Source organism: Gopherus evgoodei, chromosome 1 (genome assembly GCF_007399415.2).
Source record: "Gopherus evgoodei ecotype Sinaloan lineage chromosome 1, rGopEvg1_v1.p, whole genome shotgun sequence".
NCBI lineage: Eukaryota > Metazoa > Chordata > Testudines > Testudinidae > Gopherus > Gopherus evgoodei.
In genome coordinates this window covers 205,545,908-205,567,181 of record NC_044322.1, presented here as the reverse complement: position 1 = coordinate 205,567,181, position 21,274 = coordinate 205,545,908, and the positions used below count along the sequence as shown (strand labels likewise).

Sequence of the window (21,274 nt, the reverse complement as noted above, 5' to 3'; positions counted from 1 at the left end):
TGCCTACACTTAAAAATGCTACTGCAACACAGCTGCATGACTGTAGTCAGGGGCGGCTCCAGGCTCTAGCGCTCCAAGCACGTGCCTGGGACGGCAAGCTGCAGGGGGCACCCTGCTGGTCACTGTGAGGGCAGCAGTCAGGCTGCCTTTGGCGACTTGCCTGCGGGAGGTCTGCTGGTCCTGCAGATTTGGCGGTGGGTATGCTGAAGCCGCAGAACCGGGGACCTCCCACAGGCACGCTGCTGAAGGCAGCCTGACTTCCGTGCTTGGGGCAGCAAAACAGCTACAGCTGCCCCTGACTGTAGTGCTTCAATGTGGACAATTACTACAACAATAGAAGGGGTTCTCCCATTGCTCAAGTCTAAGTAAGTTACTCCCTTTGGGAGAGGTAGGGAGGACTGTGAAAAATCCACACTCCTGAGAGACACAGTTAAGATGACCTAAACCTTGCTGTAGACAGCTAGGTCAATGAAATTCTTCTGTTGACCTAGCTGTCTACAGCAAGGTTTAGGTCATCTCAACTGTGTCTCTCAGGAGTGTGGATTTTTCACACTCCTGAGAGATGTAGTCATGCTGATGCAACTTTTCAGTTTAGGACAGCCCTTAGCATGCAAACAAGTTTTGCCTCTTGGGAAGACATGCTGTGTTAGGTTGAAGTTATAGAAGATTTTGTGTAGAGGTGGCTTTGGGGGAAAAGAAGAAGCTGTGTAAAAAGCAGTTTACTATCTGCCTTGGGCTCTTATTAGAATCAGTTCATGGGGTGCAGTTGTTCCTTGGGAGCTGGGCACTGCTTTGGGCTGAGATAGTAGGAAGAAGAGAAGGGATTGTGCTGCATGCTGTTTGATCATCTCATTTCAGAACTAAGGTGCATGTAGATAAAGCAAGTTACACTGAATATATCCAGAATCCATATTATTGATTTTTCCTCTCTGGGAAGTCAACTTGCTCAGCCCCAGACATCTGCTGAGCAGAAGCAGAGGGGCAATGCTGAGTGCCAGGACTAGTCTATACGGGGAACTTACAAAGGCATAGCTACAGCTTTCAGGGATGTGAAAAATCCATACCCCTGTGAGAGAGAGAGAGGGATGATGACTACCCCCAGTGTAAACAGTGCTAGGTTGAGAAAAGACTTCTTAGGGAGGTGGATTACCTATGCCAACGAGAGAACCCTCCTGATGCAGTGTAGACAGCAGCAATGCTGCAGTGTTCCAGCTGGGCCACTGTAGTGGTTTAAGTGTAGACATACCCTCAGAATGGGATACTGATGTGGGAAGAAGAGGCAACAATGCTGTTCTTTAATATCAATTCAGTTGTCCACCAACTCTTCATAACTAATACAAAATCATTAGCCAACCACACAGAGAGAGAAATGTATTAAAACCATCAGAATTACATAAGTACCACTACCACCAACATATCATTAAAATCTCATTTTTAAACAACAATTTTCACAGATCCATCTAAGATAGCCAGATTCCACAGAGCAATTGTCTCTTTTTTTCTATGGGGAATGGAGACCTCATCTTTACATTCTGGTTGCTGCAATGTTAGGATTAGCTCACAATGGAAATACAGAAAAGTCTTCTCTAACATTAAATTAGGCAGTCCCTGCTGTGTCCATCACAGCTCTCAAGCTGAACTTGATTACACAGATGTGCAGCCGTGGAACAGACCCAGAAGCAACACTAGACCTGGGAGCATCATCCTCAAGTCCTGTATGGAGCCAGCTATTCCATGTGTGGGGCATGTGTGACTTAGTAGTCCATGCAAGTTATACATCTCCCAGTCCAGAGAAGAGGTGAGTGTGTTAGTCTCCTGCAGTACAGCCTGGTTTTTGATCTCAAGCTTTTAGCTCTACTGGTCCCTGTTTCAATCCCTGCTGTGCTGGCCAAGATGGTGATCATTACATAAGATGTCTCATCAGCTGTTGGCTTTGGTCTCCAACTCTTTCAGGATAATCCAGAAAAAAAACCCTCTTATAGAACAATAAGAGAGAGCTGGATGTTCATCCTTCGCCCTCAGTGTGAGAGAAGAACTAAGAAATGTCACTAGTTCCCAGGGAATTGTGGGAATTTGACTCCTTTCACAGTGGCCCTAGGTTACCAGACGGCCTTTCAGAATCCACTCGCAGCCACTGCTTCAGGCAGCAGTGCTGGGAACTGTGGGACAGTACACCCAGAGAAAAGACTGCTAACATGTTGCAGTACTGCCCAAGTATGAGCAAAGGGTAAAAGCACAAACACAAAGAACACACCTAGTGTGGTAACACCACTCCATTGATACTTGCACCAGTGCTATCCATGAGTTCATTTATTTGGCATACACATAGCCCCAGGGAGGGAGAAAAAGCACTCTATATGAATTCCAGAGGGAGGTTCTCCACAAGAGTGCAAAAAAGGGTCATTTTCAAAATCACTCCTGTAAGCTAGTTTCCCAAAGGAAGTGGCAGGCACTCCACTGATAGTTTTAGTTTTAAAGTGTCCTGTAGAGAGCAATCCTGTGCCAGCTGGGAAATGGACTGGATGAAGTAAGAATAGGTCTTGACCAACCTTTAGGTGTTGCGAATTACAAAATAATATATAAGCCATTCCCAAAGCTCCACACAAAGAGCTGAACCCTACTGTCAGCAGTTCACAAAGTGCCTTTAGAAAGCAGCTTTACCATGGTGATCAGAAGCCTCTTATCTCAACATCCAGAGAAAAGGATTCTTTTGTCTCATCTTTTGCAACACAGCCAAGAAAAAAAAACAACAAAAAACTCCACACAGACTGACCTGCTATTCTGCCTATTGCAATTGGTTTCCAAAGGAAATTCTCTCTTTGCTTTTAGTTACAGGGTAATTTATAGGCTGACACCTTAATCCAATAGTAACCCAACCACAGATCCGTTGAGCAACAAGTTTAGGAAAAATGCAATGTTCAGGGTAAAGATCAGCTCCCTAATAGCATGTCAGGAGGGCACTAGCAAAGCAGGGGACAAGACTTGTCTTCTAGAGCCCATTTTCCCCATACGCACCGCAGGAGGACAGAGGCCAAGAAGGAAAGCAGAGCATATGAGATGCTCGGGAAAGGGTGGATTCCTCAAAAAAAACAAACAAACAAAAAAAAAAAAAACACCCACACAGGGCATCATTTTTGGAGGAGACAGCGTATCACCAAGCTCCTATTGACTTAAAACAAGCATGAGTGTGGTAACTTTGAAAATCAGGCCACTGTTGCCAGGATGGCAGTTACCCATAGCTCAGCATCAGCCTATGATAACAGAACCTTATAGATTAGTTCAAAGTACACTAGAGTCTGGGTCAAATGGCCAGGCAGAGCTTCTCCATGTCCTTATTAAGGTACGTGTCAATATAAGCTGAAAGCACTGGCAATTTTCAGGCGTTTTTCCAAGCACAGAAGTTGCTGTGCTCTCTTTTAGAGAGTGCACTTAGATCCGCATGTGCATGCAGCATTCCGACACTTCCTTTACCGCACAATAAATTGCTTGCTTGGCAGTTTCATTAAGGGCTGTACCACAGAAACTCACTGAGGCAAAAAGGAAACAATCACTTGTTAGTCACAGCGAACATTCGAATGTGTGGTGCTGAATCTCAGGGCCACATGCACAACATTTGGTGATATTTGAAGTCAGAGAGGGAGGACATGCTATTTGTTCAGTGTCACCAGAAGCTCTACTCTCAAAGGGACCATGTTCCACAACCAGGGTCTGTTTGAAACCAAAGTCTCTAGAGTAAGGAAGGAATAAGAAGGTTTTCAGATGTTATAAAGGCACTGAACTCCTGGCACCCTTCGTACATTTTCCTCCTTGGTCTCCACTACATTTTATTTTATCCAGTTGTTGCAGGTTTCCTTTTCAGTCAGAAGTAGCCATCCCAAATTACACACTGGGAGGGCAAAAGGGACCCCCAAAAACAGAACCATTGAGAGTTTCAGTCCTTCCACCATGGTGTTAAATGACCATGCTTTTCCCACTGCGGGAACTTCCTTTTTCCTGCAGAATGAAAAAAAAAAAAAAAAAAAAAAGAGAATCACAAGTGTGGGGATAACACAAGTCTCCCTACCCCACTCTGTAGCAAAGCAGAAAGGACCTTTGTACCAGCAACAGAGTTAGAATTGGATCTAGGTTTCTCTAAGGGAAACCTATCTTTGTAGCTCTGACAGGAGAGGGGAGGGGAATACCACATTGCTCTGGGGCATGACCCCTTTGACAAGAGCCCTCTGTTTTAAGATCCTACATCTGAGGGACTTGGAGGTCACTTGTTTCCCCACACTTCCTAAAAATTGGGATGTATAAAAAAAAAAAAAAAAGTCAGGGGACATAGGGAATGGGCTGGATAACTCAAAGGTTGGGAATTGGATATGAAGGCTTTTGCCCCTGCATTGCCAGTTCAAATATTGCCCCAAGTTGAAAGCTCCCAAAAATTGTTCTCAGCTAATCCCTGTTAAGTGTGAAGCAATTCAGTTCTCAGTCCAGGTATCTGCAGTAGAATTGGCACTAACTGCTCAGTACCTCTGAAAATCAGGCCACTAGTTTAGGAACCTAAGTATGGACGTTGGTGCCTAACTTTAGGTGCTCAAGTCTGAATGTTTTGGCCATATTAGATACAGGTATTTATAAAGGTATATTTTGCTCCTTACAAAATTATTGTTAATTTTCTTAAATAGCAGAGAGACTTACAGAAGTAACACACCAATTGAAGTATTTAAAAAATGGAACTAATCAAAGTTTAAAACAAAAACAAAAACCCCACCCCTTGTGCCTTGGGACGACAGATACCCTTTCCCAAGGCTGTGCATCAGGGGAACAATTTGATACCCCTCCTACCCTGACACACCGTAACTAAGCTGTATGTGCACACAATGGGGAAGAATTCAGCACCTCCCTCAACCAAGCTGTGTGGGATATTTTGCACCTAACCCCAACCTTGACATACATCAGACTCCAGCACGCATTTGACACCCATTCTCCCACACACAGAGGGGCTAACCGTTCCCAACAGAGAGCAGTCAGGGACTCTGACTCACCGACTGCTGTCCCACACTGCTTCTATGTCTGCTGTCCTTGGCTGGGATGATTTCCAGTGAGCGGTAACTGGGTGGCTTGTCTTCTGGCCAACCTGGGGAGCGATGGTGGCGTTGCCTATTGTTCCCCTGGAAGTGATCATGCTCTTCTGCTGAGCTCCAGGACTCTCGCTGCACTGGAGGAGAGTAGCTGCGATGCTGGCGACCCCGCTGCTCCGAATTGCTGCCCTTTCTGTTGGAGTGTTGATAGTTTTGCCTCTCCAAAGGCTGCTGCCTGGGGTCGAAGCGGCGGCCCGAGCGCTCCCTGGCCTCCTCAGGGTAGGAGTTGCCACCATACCTGCCACGGTCTGGTCGGCGCATGGGTGAAACATCCTGCCTCGAACTCCGGTGCCTGCCCTCATAGCTGCCCTCCCCATGCCTCTGAGGTGGCTGGTCTCGTCCCTTGTCCCAGGATTCCCGATCGAAGCTGGAGTGAGAATCTCCATCCAAGGGCTGGCGTCTTCTCCAGTCCTCACTCTCATCGTCTATTGTGGAGCCCCAGGGTCCTGCAGCATGGCCAGCTCGCTGCAGGTGTGACAAGTTACTGCTCCTCTGCGAGGATGGGATGAGCTCAGTGATGGGAGGCAGCTGGATTACCCTGCGCTCCACAACCTCCGAGCTCAGGGAGGAGAGCACACTCGGATGCTGGTTGGCTCCAAAGTGGTGGGAGGGTAGGAGGGGCTGGGATAGGTTGAGGTTTTGGATCTCAGACTCCAGATAGTCCAGGATATTGTTTTTGGGAGGCAGCTGGCCCTGTGAATGCACCAGTGGGAGGCTGCTCTGCAGAGAGACATCTAAGGATAGGGGACAAGGGAGAGCAGCAGTCAGGGAGAGGCAATAAGGAGACATCCCCCTCCCTGCTAATGAGCAAATTGGCTCTCCTGAGTCAAAACGGAGCCCAACTAAGCTATCAGATACTTTCTCCCCTCTCTGCCTGTTAGGCAAAGGGGCCCCTGCAAAGCCATCTAGCCCTCACACCACATGCAGCAAGGACCAAAGCCAAGATAGTAGTGGGGCTGGAGTGTTCTGGGGAACTTAGAGGTGGTAAGTCACAGGGTCATCCAGCCAACCAGGAATGTCAGTTCAGGAGGCATTCTTCTAATTTAGCTGCTTGAAAAAGAACAAATTGTTCTGTATGGCGAGGACACCAGTTCATTTCCCTGCCAACTTCGTCAAAAGCCAAATGTAAATTCACATGCAAAACTTTGTGAAGCTGGAGTTGATTCATATTTGTGACTGTAATACTATGAAAAAAACTAAGTACTATGAAGATTAGCATAAAGAATAGCAAACTAATGAACTGTAATGAACACAGACTTATGGTATTCCAAACAATCTTAACTCTGCCCCTCTCCTCTGCCAGCATGAAATCTCCTAACAGACCTGTGTGTTATAGATAAGTGTCAGAGTACCACTTCTCAAACCATGCCAGCCTTGGTGGCTCAATCTCAAATTCATTCTGTACAGACAGAATGAGTATAAGGCCTTGTCTACACTTACTGGGGGAATTGACATTCGGTGATTGATGCATCAGCGGTTGATTTAGGAGGTCTAGTGAAGACCTGCCAAATTGATGGCAGATCGCTCTCCAATCGACTCCTGTACTCTACCTGAAGGAGAAGTGCAAGGGGAGTTGATGAGAAAGCATCTCCAGTCGACATCGCGAAGTGTACACCCCGTGGTAAGTAGATCTAAGCACATCAACTTCAGCTACGTTATTCACATAGCTGAAGTTGTGTAACTTAGATTGATCTCCCCCAGTTGTGTAGACAAGGCCAAGATGTACAGTTGGGCCAGGAAAATGGGGCTTAAGAGATGAGCAGCTATAGGAGCTAATTGACTGGCTGTACAAAGACAGCATGCACAGAAGCATGGTGGACAATATCAGTTAGTTGTAAGAGATCACTGATTAGGAGGTCTTCCAGCAATAAGCATATAAGCAGTTTATAATATGTCCTGAAATTGCAAGAGCTAAATCTGAAGATGCACATTGTGCAGCTGTATGGCTGTCAGGACAGTATTACAAAACTTGTTTCAAGTCGATGGTGAACAAGGGCAAAGTTAAAGTTGTTTGGGAAAACAGCATGCTGCACTTCCTTATTTTCCAGTGTTTGCTTTTTTAAAGTTTTTCTATAAGAAATCCTACTCTGGTTTGCTAATCATCTCTGTACAACAGTCTTTTAACCTTTTCCTTAAATTACTTACACTCATTTACAACTTTAACTATCTTTTTTGAGGGAGGGAGGGCTGAAAACATACATAAGGAACCAACAACAGGCAAGAATTAAGCTCAATGTGAATCCTCCCTTGTTTCTTTGTTAGATGTAATAGAGATATTGAGGATCATTTGTCCTCAGTCATTTATAAAGACTGGTAGCAGCATAAATGAATTGCCTTCTACTCATAGTGTGTCAGTTTTGGCTATAAGGAGTTGACTATTAACAGCATAACCCCTGTAGCTCCCTCTCCAGGGCAGAGAGACTGGATCCCCTCTTACCTCATGTATCAGAGGGGTAGCCGTGTTAGTCTGGATCTGTAAAAGCAGCAAAGAATCCTGTGGCACCTTATAGACTAACAGACCTTTTGGAGCATGAGCTTTCGTGGGTGAATACCCACTTCGTCAGATGCCTTTGCTGCTCTTACCTCATGGTACAATATAACCAGTGATGAGCTGCCAAAATCTTAACAACCGGGTCCCTATAAAAAGTTCTGATTTAAGGGTGGGGGTGGGGGAGGGGCCGGGGGGCAAATTGCCCCAGCTCCCCACCCCGCCACCGCCCTGGAGCTCGCAGCCCCCCCCCCGTCTCTTCCCTAGCCAGCAGCTCAAAGCAGCAGGAAAACTCAGGAGCTCAGCTGAGCTGCCCAGCTGCTGGGGACGCTGCAGCTCTGTGGGAGACATCCTCATGGGGCCGGAAGCCCGGGGCAAATTTCCCCATTCCCCACACCACCCCCCCGCGACCCCAGAGCTCGCAGCCCCCCTCCCCGTCACCTTGCCAGCAGCTCAGAGCTCAGCTGAGCTGCCCAGCTGCAGCTCTGCGGGGTGGGGGAAGCAGGATAGGGCCTGGAGGAGACATCCTCGTGGGGCCGGGGGCCCCTGCAGGGACCGGGCCAATTGCCCCACTTGCCCCTCCCCTCCAGCCAGCCCTGGAGCTTGAAGCAGTCTCTCCCCCACCCCCACCCCCGCCACACCTGCTGCTGCTTTTTGAGCAGCCCAGCAAGGACTCCTCTGGAGCTCAGCTGAGCTGCCCAGCTGGTGCCCATGGCTGGCCACCTGCAGCTGGGGGGAAGCGAGGGAGGGGCCAGAGGAGCCTCAGTCTCCCTAGCTGGGAATCCTGGGAGCAACAGGATGGTCCGGGTGTGGACTGGAGTTCTTTGCCCACCCCCTGGCCCTTTAACAACCAGTTCTCCACGGAAGTCTAATTTTAGCAACTGGTTCTTGGGAAACCTGTGGAACCGGCTCCAGCTCACCACTGAACATAACTGAGTCATAGTAGGAACATTTCATCATCACTGTGGCTGAAGAAGTACAGCCAAGTCACTAGACCCCAAGGAGTTACCAGACTCAAGTGCCAGCCTCACTCTCCCTGCACAGATACCCAAGGGCTCACCTTTTTGCAGCAATGGGTTCAGTTGGTAAGAAGAGAGTTGGGAGTTCCTGTCAGCTCCCACGTAGAACGGGTGGTGTGTCATCCATGGCATGAGTGTCCGAGTCTGCTTCATGAACCGATGTCGTTCCAGGGCTAGGCGAGAAGAGACACAGTTACAGCGTTTCTGCTCAGGGACACTGCCTGCCCAGCGCTCTTGATACAAACTTTGCTTGGCATATGGCGGCATGTGGGTGTGAGCAATAGAGAATTACTGGAGATCAACCACATGAAGGGCTCTCTTTGGCTTGGGGCAAAGTTGAAACAGAGGCAGGGAGGATCCAGCATAATGAGCATGACCCAGGAAAGAAGAGAAGGTCTAGAGTAGTTGCTAGAAATGGAAACAGTTTTGCACCCCAGCAGAATTCCTCTATCTGAGGCACCTGGGAAAGAGTTCCCTTGTGAGGAATGGTTCTGTTATGTACTGCACCTTTTAATGTAAAAGGTCCACCGGCTTTTTCACTAGAGGGAGGGCTGTGAAGCAGTTCAAGACGGAGATTTACACATAGTGAGAGAGGCACTTTATACTTCCTTCTTTCTCTTAATCCCTCTTTAAGTCCTCCATGCCCCCATCATTGCTGACAACACTTCCAACCTTCTTTTTGCCCAGAATTACAGCTGGTTTGATGATGGGGGAGTTACAGTAAACTCTTCGCTCTCTTTTGCCCCATCCATGCAAACTGTCCAAATCCTTCCTTTTTGTCTTCCACAAAGTATCTCCAAAGCCATCCCTTCCTCTGTCCTCAGGGCTAAGGCACTCTGTCATGCTCTGCCCAGCTCCTGTTTGGATTACGCCAACCTCTTTCTCTCTGGCTGATCCAACACCTGTACAGTATTGTACTATTCCAATCGATGCACAGTAGCGCTGCTAAAGTTATCTTTCTTGCTCACCAGTTTGACCATGTCATCCCCAACTTTGAATTTCTCCCCTTCCAAGTTTAAACTTCTTGTTCTAACCGTGCAAGTGCTATAAACTTGGCTCTGGTCTACTCCACTGATCTTTCCTCTCATTGTATTTCCCCAGCCACTCCAACTCCTGTGCGCCACCAAAGATGCCAGTCTCAAAATCCTTTTCATCTTCTCCCATTCCATACTGCCTCCGATATGTGGAATGCTCCCCTCCATATCTGTTTGCCAACCACCACACACTCCCCATGCAAGTCCCTCCTGAAGACTCACTTCATCTAAGGACACTCATAAGAAGTGAGTCCACACACAACAAATTGTGTCTTTTCTGTCCTCACCAGCGTAGGGCAGAGTATGCTCTCTGAGGCAGGGAATTTCTTCATTTTGCCTTAATCTAACAAGCCACCTAGAGTGAAAAACACCTGTTTGTTCTTATGTGGTTTGGGGATCTCCCAATACAAATATCTCACACAACCCTCACCTCACCCATCCATCCACACCAGCGCAGACCAGTGTCATGTGGTCTGAGCAACAGGCTAGGAAGTCAATAACTACAGCGCTCTAATCCTGATTGGTTTCTTTTCAGAGCAGTGCAGCCTAATAGAGCACTGCCTTGGGAACTCAGAGACCTAGATTCTTTTCCCTGCTCTGCTAACGACCCGCTAGGTGAACTCGGGGAAGTCATTTATCTCATAAGCTTACGCTGTACAGTTCTCTGTGCACTGCCAGGCCATACCATTTTGTGTTTGCACCCCAGAAGGGGTGTGCACTTGAGTGCTGTTGGGTAATCCCCAAGTTGAGCTTTCCCATACAGAGCTGACCTCAGCATGTCTGTGTGTTCCTGCAGCTGGGTGTGGCCCTGCCTGTGTGTGTGCTGGAAGGGAGCTTGAGAGCTGGTCACAGCAGCACAGAGTAAGGGAACCCAGGCTGGTGGGTCTTGCAAGTTCAGTGGTACCCCAGTGCATCCAGAAAAGTATGGGGAGGGACAACCTGTCACAGTGGTAAAATAGCCTAACTCTCTTAAGCTGATTACACTTTTCTGCACACCTGCTGAATGTCTACTTTACAGACCAATGGAGTGATGGGGGCTTGTAGTAGGAAAAGCTGCTGATAGGACGGAGTCACACAGTTTCCCCTAGTCTAGACCAACGAGTTTATCCCAGAACTTTCCACTGGACTGACACTTGCTTACACTAGGGATGAATTTGGTCCGCTGAGCATTGTGTTTATATACATAATGCAAACCCCAATCCAGGATAAACCCACCTGTTTTGTTACCAAAATCAAAATCAGTTTCAGTAAGGGCATGTCTGTACTACACACTCCTTATGGAGATGTGTACAGTACATATGATGCATGCCCCCCTTAACATGGTTATAAATAGCAGTGTAATTTGTGAGGTACTGCTTAGGTGAGTAAAGTAAGATATGCCTGAATCCTGTGACTATGCCCCCTATATGACCCAAGCAGTACCTCCCATGTCTACACTGGGACTTTTAGCAGTGTAGTGTCAAGATGCAGGAGCCTTTTCTCACCACAGGGAAAGGCTGCAGCAGTGAGGAGTCAACAGGGAAAAGCTCTGGCAGCTCCCCTCTGCCACAGCTTTTCACTGACATGTGGCTACACACCACAGTGTGGATGCAACCTGTTTACACTGTGGTGTGCAGCTACAGGTACCCCACATGCCACTGGTGTGCATTTTAGACATACCCTAAGAGATTCAGGTCCTTAACCTTTACCTGGACATCATTAGCAGCTTTTCTTGCTTCACATGGTGTGGGCCGCCCTCTAGTGGCCCAAGCAAACAAAGATACTGTATGTGTGAGGATGTGTGTCTAAAGAGTTGTGTTCTTCTGACATAACCAGTTTTTCCATAGAATGTCCTGCTATCCCAGGAACTTATTTTGAGATGCCTCTAGCATCTCATTCTTTGTTTACTTTGGAAGGAGACAAGTACCTTTCTGGACGCTCAATAATAATAATAAAGACCAAAAGGAATTGGGTCAGGGAGCAATGGAGCACAGCAATAGCTATAAGGACCTCTTAAAAGAGGCAGAAAAGGAAGAATTGCTTAGAGGGTTTCTACACGCATAAATCCCAGCATGCAGTCGAGGGAAAAGTGCAGAAGAACGGAGAGGACTGGAGAAGAGCACAAATTACAGTCAAGGAACCAGAGAAAGAAGGAGGAGGAGCAAACAAAGAAGTTGACTTCTGCCCCGGCCACCCTCTGCAGCCCAACCTGGACCAAATCTATGTGGTGCTGCAACCCCCTGTGCCAGGCTGCAATGCCCACAGCAGGGATCCAGGCCCTGTCCTGTGGGACAGAAGCCACCACTTCAGGTGGTAGGTTTGACCTCCCACACTACAACACAAGGGCTTGCTCTCCAAACACACAACTCCTCCTGCCCCAGGGCCTCCCCTCCACACTCAAGCTGAAGTGGCTGTTTGTCTAAAAGCCCAGAGATGGGGTAATCTGGCCTTAGTTGTAAACTATAGCAGTTTAGAGCTAGCCATAGTGACACAAAAATTCAGCTTTTATAAAGCTACTTTTTGAAGCAGAACTGCACTTAGGAATGTAGCTCTGTCAATGAACCTAAGGGCAGGGTCTCTACCATGACTCCTGGGACAAGGCAGTCCCTGCCTATATCAGCTGCTGGGGTAGAAGAACTGCAGTGGGATAGGGAAGAAATGACACTGAGCTAGCCATGTGAGGAAAATGGTGGAAGGGGGGAGGAGAGAGAGAGAGAGAGAGGAGGTGGGGGTTGCTTCATTTGGACATGGGACAAAAAGGGAGGGAAGGGATGGGGACCATGTTGTCTAGACTACAGTCTCTCATTTTAGAAATGTTGTTCTGAGGGTAACATTAGCCAGAGAAATGTCACAGGGTAGCTTGCTACTAAAAAGCCCTGCTTTCCCCATACATTGAGTGATACGAGATATGTTCCGTACCTGTGGATGCCGTAGTACGTGGGATATACATGCCCATTTTTGCCTCACCTTCCTCATTGCAGCAGCACCGGGTTGGACAGCAGGCACAGCGGACATGGCAGCAGCAGTGTTGGGGACAGCACTGGCACCAGCACACCCCGATCAGTATGAAGAGGAGGAGAGCACCAAGAATGATGAAGATCACCGTGAGCCAATCTAAGGGGGAGGAGGAGAAGAGGAATTAAGTTGCTGCAGGTACACACAGCACCTCCCAGAGACTTTGAGGTGAGAGAGAAAAGAGAATGGCAGGTGAGACTTACAGGTGGGTGGAAAAACAGAGTGCTGGCACTTACGCAGAACAACGAGCTTAACCTCTTTGTCTGGGTCGCCTGCAGTGTCTCCTGGAGACTCAACAGCACAGTAGTAGACTCCATGGTCCCACCACATTACCTCATTGATCACAAGATCTGCCCCTAGGGAAGAAAAACCACACAGTGAGCAGAGGCCACTTTGGGACTGGCACTGCTCTCAGACCCTAGTGTAACAAAATTCCTGTGCTACTGATCAGAGAGAGGTGCTGCACCACCATCCCTCTATTGGGAAGCTAGAACCCTGGTTCTTCATCAGCAAATTATACAGGACTGCCACTCAAGCTAACCAAGAGCTCCCCCTGTCAGTTGCAGCAGCAGGTCCCTTATCCCTTTTGTGGACTCAGCCACTGGAGGGTAGCCTTACTTACGAATAGTACACTATATCACCCTGTTCTCTGCAAAATACGATGAAACCTTTACACTGTACACACCCCTCTATCTTTCACTTTTCTCTCCTTCTAATAAGGAGTCATCCTATTATTTTTCCAGAGCATGAATCAGTCAGCCACATCAAAGCATGTTATTGCACAATAAGAAAAATATCCCTAGAATTTATCATATCAGATTGAATTCACTATCACACTCCTGTCCACATCAGGTCACATCACTGATGCATTAAGTCTGGTATCTCACCTCCTGATCACACCATATCATTCCATCAAGTCTATTAACCCAAGTCTGGCTGTAGCAACTACCTTTCTTCAGAGAAAAATGAACTCTATATAATGCACCTGGTCACTTGCCACATACGGTGCAGAATTCCTTCCTAACCCCTGTGGTGCTCAGCTTGCGTGAGAGTATGAAATCCAAGTGCCCTTATCTCAGCTTTAGCTTGTGGAACTGTAAACATCCTCCAGTGGTGACATTCAACAGGAATCTGGCTGCAGGCCTTGCTCATAGTGTCTGTCAGTCACAGACAGAGTTGACCAAATTCATGTTTTGTGATGTGATGGCGGGCAGAATGTTGGGTTGTTACTGGATTCATGCCCTTTTTCCTCCCCAGTGGTCACTTACGATTCTGGATGGTGATCTTGCGCTGTCTGTACTCTATGCCTAGCACAGGCTCGCTCTGTCCACGTCTCTGAATGACGATGCGCACCGTCCGCTGGTTGTCATTACAGTCATTGGATGGGTCCTGGCCAAGAGCTAACCCAGCCTGGTAGGCTACAAATAAGCCATTAAACACAACTTAGATGACAACAAGGATTTGAGTCAAGCCCTGATCTGAAACCCCAAATGCTATAACCTCAGAAAGGGCAGGGAGTCCCTTACTGACATATTGTGTGTATCTGTGTCATATCCCTTCTATCTGGGGGTATGTCTACATCTACAATTTTGCAGCGCTGGTTGTTACAGCTGTATTAGTACAGCTGTATAGGGCCAGCGCTGCAGAGTGGCCACACTTACAGCAACCAGCGCTGCAAGTGGTGTTAGATGTGGCCACACTGCAGCGCTGTTGGGCGGCTTCAAGGGGGGTTCGGGGAACGCGAGAGCAAATCGGGGAAGGAGACCAGCTTCGCCACGGTTTGCTCTCGCGTTCCCCGAACACCCTGCAAACCGCAGGGAAGGAGACCTGCTTGCTCGGGGATTCGGGGAACGCGAGAGCAAACCGCAGGGAAGGAGACCTGCTTGCACGGGGGTTCGGGGAACGCGAGAGCAAACCAGGGAAGGAGACCAGCTTCGCCGCGGTTTGCTCTCGCGTTCCCCGAACCCCCCTGCAAACTGCAGGGAAGGAGACCTGCTTGCTCGGGGATTCGGGGAACGCGAGAGCAAACCGCAGGGAAGGAGACCTGCTTGCATGGGGGTTCGGGGAACGCGAGAGCAAACCGGGGAAGGAGACCAGCTTCGCCGCGGTTTGCTCTCGCGTTCCCCGAACCCCCCTGCAAACCGCATGGAAGGAGACCTGCTTGCTCGGGGATTCGGGGAACGCGAGAGCAAACCGCAGGGAAGGAGACCTGCTTGCACGGGGGTTCGGGGAACGCGAGAGCAAACCGGGGAAGGAGACCAGCTTCGCCGCGGTTTGCTCTCGCGTTCCCCAAACCCCCCTGCAAACCGCAGGGAAGGAGACCTGCTTGCTCGGGGGTTCGGGGAACGCGAGAGCAAACCGGGGAAGGAGACCTGCTTGATTACCAGAGGCTTCCTCAGGTATGCTGGGATACCTGCTTATTCCACGGAGGTCAAGAAAAGCGCTGGTAAGTGTCTACACTTGATTACCAGTGCTGGATCACCAGCGCTGGATCCTCTACACCCGAGACAAAACGGGAGTACAGCCAGCGCTGCAAACAGGGAGTTGCAGCGCTGGTGATGCCCTGCAGATGTGTACACCTCCTAAGTTGCAGCGCTGTAACCCCCTCACCAGCGCTGCAACTTTGTGATGTAGACAAGCCCTGGGTGTGAGTGAATATGTGATTATACAAAGTAAAGTGTGTTGAGTCTTTAATACAAAGTATACTGCAAAACAGGGACGACAAAATCTTTTACGGAGTTAGAAAGTGAACGGAGATGGAAAGTCAGTGAGGCGGAGAGATTTTGAGAACGCAGAAGCTGCAGAGAAGGCTCTTGCTCCCACAGTGATTACGACGGCAGAGAGGAGCAGAAAGGAGGCCAGTTCTCAACGTGTAGAGGGAACCATGAGGTGACCTGAGATATGCAGCAGAGATATGGGACAAGTGGAACAAATCTCAACCATTTCAAAAAATATTAGGTTTCTTAAATAGAGTTTTGAGGTGAACAGAGATGTATGGATTGTCTCCCTTTTCCCCAACTTTTCCATGTTGCTTTTCTTGAGAATGGGGAAAGGACTGTGTCTTTCTGTGTATGTGGACAAAGTCTAGCACGTTATAGGCACTTATGGAATATAGAATCTGGAGATGGACAGTGGATCCAGTGGAATTATTAGAGGATGAGAGGGAATAGGATTTATTTCCGAGACCAAGCTAGCAACATAATCCTCAATTTCCAGGTGTCTGGTGAGCTGAAACTTGGGGAGGCATATGGAAGGGAGATAAATCACCAACCTTAACCTTCTTTAAGCCCCAACAAGTATTCTCTTATAATCACATCGAGGGGAGGAGAAGGAGAGTGGATTTGAAAGGTTTGCTGTTTGCACTTCCATAAAGTCAGTCCAAAGGATCACACACAAGATACTTAATCAAGAGAGGCCATCACTGGCACTAGTATGCTGTGGCTCATGCCCCCGAAAAGTAGGCATTTGCTCCATTTCCTCTAGTCCCCTTAAATTATAATGCCTGGTCTCTGCTGGCCAGCTGTGACCATGCGGACCTTCATTCCCATGGAGGCAGGAAATCTCAGCTATAAAGTCTGTTTGCTGCCCATTCTCACTGCCCGCAGGGCCTTTGTTTCTGACTACCCAAAGGCAGAACTCTGGGTTCCACGCACACCAGTGATGATGCGATGAGGAGGATGGGCTGCTATTGGCCAGAACTTCTACAGAGGTGGAATATTAAAGTCTTCACACCCCTCAGTGACAATCCCTGCCACAAGTTTCCCCAGCCTAGAGCCTGCAGGAAATGCCACCATACTGTTTGGTTTGTGAGCAGAGGGTCAAAGGCTTGCCCCCCCCCACAATGAGTCTCCCTCCTTCCTCCCCATTGTAGAGGCATCCCAGGGAGGAGGAGTAGAGCACTCACAGGCAGAGTAGTAGTCAAAGATGGGGTCCTTGCAGAAGGATTTGAAGCGCCATGTCACCACTACATCCTGCAGTTGTGCTGAAGTGCTGTAGTCACACTTGAGGATCACAGAAGCAAATAAAGTGGTGTATCGCTCAATATCCTGCACTACCACAAGCAGGGAGAGGCAGCCTGCAGGAGAGAACACAAGAGGCACCAGCCAATGGGAATGGATGTTGCATAAGAGCTGCCATTCAGTAGTAGCAGCACCGCCACCTTGCCCTTCTATAGCAACTTTCACTCCTAGCCTTTCACAAGTGCTACACTAAGGGAAGGCTCAAAACCCTTCACGTGAAGTATCATCATAGCTATTTTACAGATAAGAAAACTTGCCCAGGGTCACACAGGGAGTCAGTAGCAAAGCCAGGTTAAGAACTCAGAGGTTCCAATTCCCAGTCCCCATCTCTGACCTATAACATACACATTAGTCCATCTAGTCTGGTTTCCTGTCAGACAATGGCCAGGACCAATTGCTACAAAGAATGCAATATGCATCCTATAAAAGTATTTCTATGCATCATTATCCCATGGGAAGAAAATGTCATCCTGAGCCAGCATGGTAACCACAGAATCATAGACATATAGGAGTAGAACGGACCTCAAGAGGCATCTAGTCCCGTCTCCATATGGTGATCTGAAGCACAAGTAGGAGCTCTAAGGCCTGGTCTACACTATAGTTAAGCTACCTTGCACCAACCTATGTTGACCTAACACTGAAATCTATACTGAAATCTGGCTCCTTCCAACATAACTGCCCCACTATGCCAACTTAATAACATCATGTCCACGAGAGGCGTAAAGTCAAGGTCAATGTAGTTAGGTCAATGCAATGTCAGTGTAGAGTCTGCATTTTACTGGCTTTCAGGAGCTGTCCCACGATGCCCCACGCTGACAGTACAAATCGATGCAAGTGCTCCTGGTGAGGACATGCACCACTGACACAAGGAGCAAAGTGTAGATAGGCACAAGCAATGTAATTACTGTGGTTGCTATCTGCAGATGTAAATTAGCATGGCCTTAGACTTGTCAGCCTAATGAGCATATCATCTGTGGCTCAACACATTCATATAAACATCAATTTTTAAAATCATTCTAAGTTATTTGCCACAATAATATCTGGCACTAACTGTGATATAAAAAGATGACACTGCCATACTTCACTGCAACAGGGCAGTTAATAAAGGCAGCCCACTTATCAGTTCAGAACAATTCACATCACTTCTTTTTAATAGGGTATAATTTTGACTCTCTTCACCTAATTCATTTCATCCATATAGTTAATCCTTACTAGTCTGTGGCATGTTACATCCCAAACAACTACATCTACTGAGTAAATTTTTAAAGGTTTCAATAAACAGTACATTAGCTCAGTCACACTCCAGCATTCCCTTATCAAGGGAAAATAAGATAACACAAAAGGGTGTGTTTTTAATTAATAATAACAAAGATATCACCAGCACCCTTAGATAACCCAATACAAACACTGCTGAAGGGGAGAGTAGCCCACACAGGACAGGACATGGCAAGGGTGGGATGAAATGGGTTTAGGCAGAGATTTTCAAGGCAAAGGGTACCTAATTGCCCTAACTCTAGCAAAAAGTCATTGTGAGCTAGCCATCTACCTTCCATTGCATCTTTGAAGAGCTCCTCCATAATGCCATACTGCTGGTGTTCTCACTGTAAACCCACATCCCCAGTCTTTTTGGCAGCAAAGACATTGCTACACCTGGCAAAATCTTGAGCTGATTAGACCCTTAGAGGCTCAGGGGCATATCTCCTTTAAGGTTCAAATCAAAGAAACACAGCATCAGATTCCCATAAACTATTTCTAACAGTGTCTCTCAGGCAGGAATAAAATCGTACCTAAAATTCATATAGTGCATTTTATCTGTGGACCTCAAAGCTCTTTCCAAAGATGGGTCAAGGTCACTACCTCCATTTTACAGAGGGGGATACTGAAGCACAAAGGTAGCCTGGTTTTCAAAGATGCAAGAACTTCCCATGGAAAGAAATAGGACTTGCAGGTGCTCTGCACTTCTGAAACATTGAGCTAACTGACTCACTGAAGGTTACACAGTCAGTTGCAGAGCTAGATAAAGAATCCCTTGAATTTATAGGCCAGTGAATAGGGTACTGGAGTTGCTCTCTCTCTCCCTGCCTGGAAGAGAGCATCAGACTGAACACTTGCTAGATTTTTAGTTACTGAAGCCTCAGATTTCATATTCATTGGAGAAATGGCATTGCCCTTGATGACTGGTGAAATCAAATGAAGACGACTTGGTCCTACTTCTGACCAATTTAATCAGCATCTGCCTCTAAGAGGGGAAACTATTACCCTAAAACATGTGATAGTTTAGGTCAGAGGTTGGCACAGTGGTGTGCCAAGTCTTCATTTATTCACTCTAATTTAAGGTTTTGCATGCCAACAATACATTTTAATGTTTTTAGAAGGTCTCCTTAGGAGGCAGGTGGTTTAGGTCATTCTCAAGAAGCCATTATGAACTTGTAGACTAACTCCCTGTCTGTCAGTTTTCACCCTAGCTAAAGTTACTGTGAAGTTATTGCCACATCTCTTCCAGCAGCATCTGATCTCTATGAAAATTCTATACCAGTCAGGCTTCAGAGCTGGATATGGCAGGGAGACAGCAATGATTGCACTGGTTGATCTATCTCCTTACAGCCATATATCCAGGCCAAACATCCATGCTGATACTGATGGAAGTACTGGCTGATTTCAACAGAGTTAGCCACAGGATACTACTGGTTCACCCACAAGAACTACCAGGGGTTGATGGGCTAGTCTACACTAGAGTTGCTACAGCAGTACTGCTAGCATAGATGCTCTATGCCAACTGGAGAGAGAGCTCTCCCATCAGCATAATTACTCCACCTCCCTGAGTGGTACCTATGTTGGCAAGAGAGCTTCTCCCACTGATATAGCACTGTCCACACTGGTGTTTAAGTCAGCGTAACTTACGTTGATTGGGAGAGGGGGGTGGCTTCTCCATACCCCTGAGCAACTTAAGTTGTATCAAAGTAAGTGCTAGTGTGTACAAGCCCTAAGAAGGCTTCATTCACTCCTTTCAGATAGTTTGGAGATGGTCACCATGAACATCCTTTCTTCTCAAAGGCCTATCTCATCTCTTTTTCTGTTGTCTTTTGGTAACCACTCTGACTTTTTGCCCATCACTTAAAATCTGTTTATTCTACATGAAGCAGTACATTTGGTTTGAAGCATGTCAGAGACTCCCCTTGGGATAACAAGCCTGGTACATATCAATTTCTTTGTTAAATTGACAAACTCATATAAGCTTGCAGCGTCCTGTGGGCATAACCGGACACTGCAAGATGGAGGTTCTTAGGGTTGTCTCTGGGGCCGGAGACACTGGCTAGTGTCATTTGGTTATGCAATCCAAGAAGCAGATCACCAGACCTGATAACCATCACAATCATATAGCAGTGTCGCTCTCAGACAAGACAATCAATGAGTGCACACAACTCCATATTTTGCTCTGTACACTGCCTCCCTCTGAATACAGGATCTTTGTTAAGATCATGAGGCCATCTTTGAATCACCCAGTGACTGTCCAGCAACCCACCAAGAATGCTACAGTCAATACTTCCAGACAGTAGGGAATGGTTCAAGGCTGGGAGCAGTGATTTCCTCAAGAGAGGAGCCCTGTCTGTTGAAGCCTCTTTTTCCTGGATGTCTGGCCATCTTTACAGCACTGTCACCCTTTGTGAAACCACAAGGGAGGCTGCAAAGCAGCCCAGCCCCATTTGCCCCTTCTCCCGGGGAACTCACCCCGCTCCCACCACAAGGGGTTTTAGGGACAAGGCTGCTGCCTGCTTGCAGGGGGCACGTGGATGGCAAAGCACCCAGGCTAGCCACTGAGCCCCAGCATCTTCCTCTCGCCCCCCTCTCCCCCATGTGGTTGCCCAGCTCAGCTAGGGAAGAGCCCAGCTGTCCCGTCTCCAGGGATGCATGAACCCCAGCGCAGAGGGGAGCAGGGCCCCCAGGGAGGAGATCCCCCGCCCCAGAACTGCTCCAGGAAGAGGGGGGAGCAAGAGTCCAAGTACTTTGGGGGGGGAATCGCAGACCCCGCGGCTGGGGAGGGCTCCCCTGACCAGCCGCCACCCCCCTGCTGGGGCCCTTTTTGGACATGGCGCAGCCCCTTTCCAAGGGGCCCCGAAGACTGGGGCAGGGCCTGTGTGGCCGCGGCTCCCGCTGAGCCAGACCCGGCTGCAGCCCGCTCCCCCCCCCCACTCACCTATGGGGAGCCAGGTGAGGACCAGCCCCTGCAGCCACCGCCAGCTCCAGGTCATGGCGCCGCCGCCCTCTGCCTGGAGCCTTCCCCCGAGGGTCACCGCGACAGCCCCGGCCAGCCCAGCGCCCCGCCTCGCTCCCCCACACCCACCTGTGCCTCCTTCCTCCTCCGCCCCACTGCCCTCTGCGGTTCCCTCCCCCAGGGAACTGACCGCCCTTCCCCCACTGCCTTCCTCCACCTGCTGCTCCTGTTCCTTCCCCTTCCTCTAACCGCTGCCATCCACTAGCCCTACAGGTGCCGGTCCCTCCCCGCTCACTGCTCAAACCCCTCCTCTTCTCCCTCCCTCATTGCCACCTGCCATCCCTCACAAACAAACCACAGTCACTCCCCTTGCCAGACAGCCAG

At 48.4% G+C, this 21,274-nt stretch overlaps 1 protein-coding gene across 1 annotated transcript; it reads right to left on the bottom strand.

Moving 5' to 3' along the window:
- Positions 1-519: 519 nt before the first annotated feature.
- Positions 520-20,928, bottom strand: ILDR1 (immunoglobulin like domain containing receptor 1). Its single transcript, XM_030533009.1, has 8 exons — positions 20,873-20,928; positions 16,563-16,733; positions 13,927-14,076; positions 12,895-13,014; positions 12,611-12,757; positions 8,672-8,803; positions 5,028-5,857; positions 520-3,993 (listed from the first exon to the last, which is right to left on the bottom strand). Exons 1-8 carry the CDS (start codon positions 20,925-20,927, stop codon positions 3,952-3,954), a joined length of 1,647 nt encoding a protein of 548 aa, XP_030388869.1. The 5' UTR covers position 20,928; the 3' UTR covers positions 520-3,951.
- Positions 20,929-21,274: the final 346 nt, after the last annotated feature.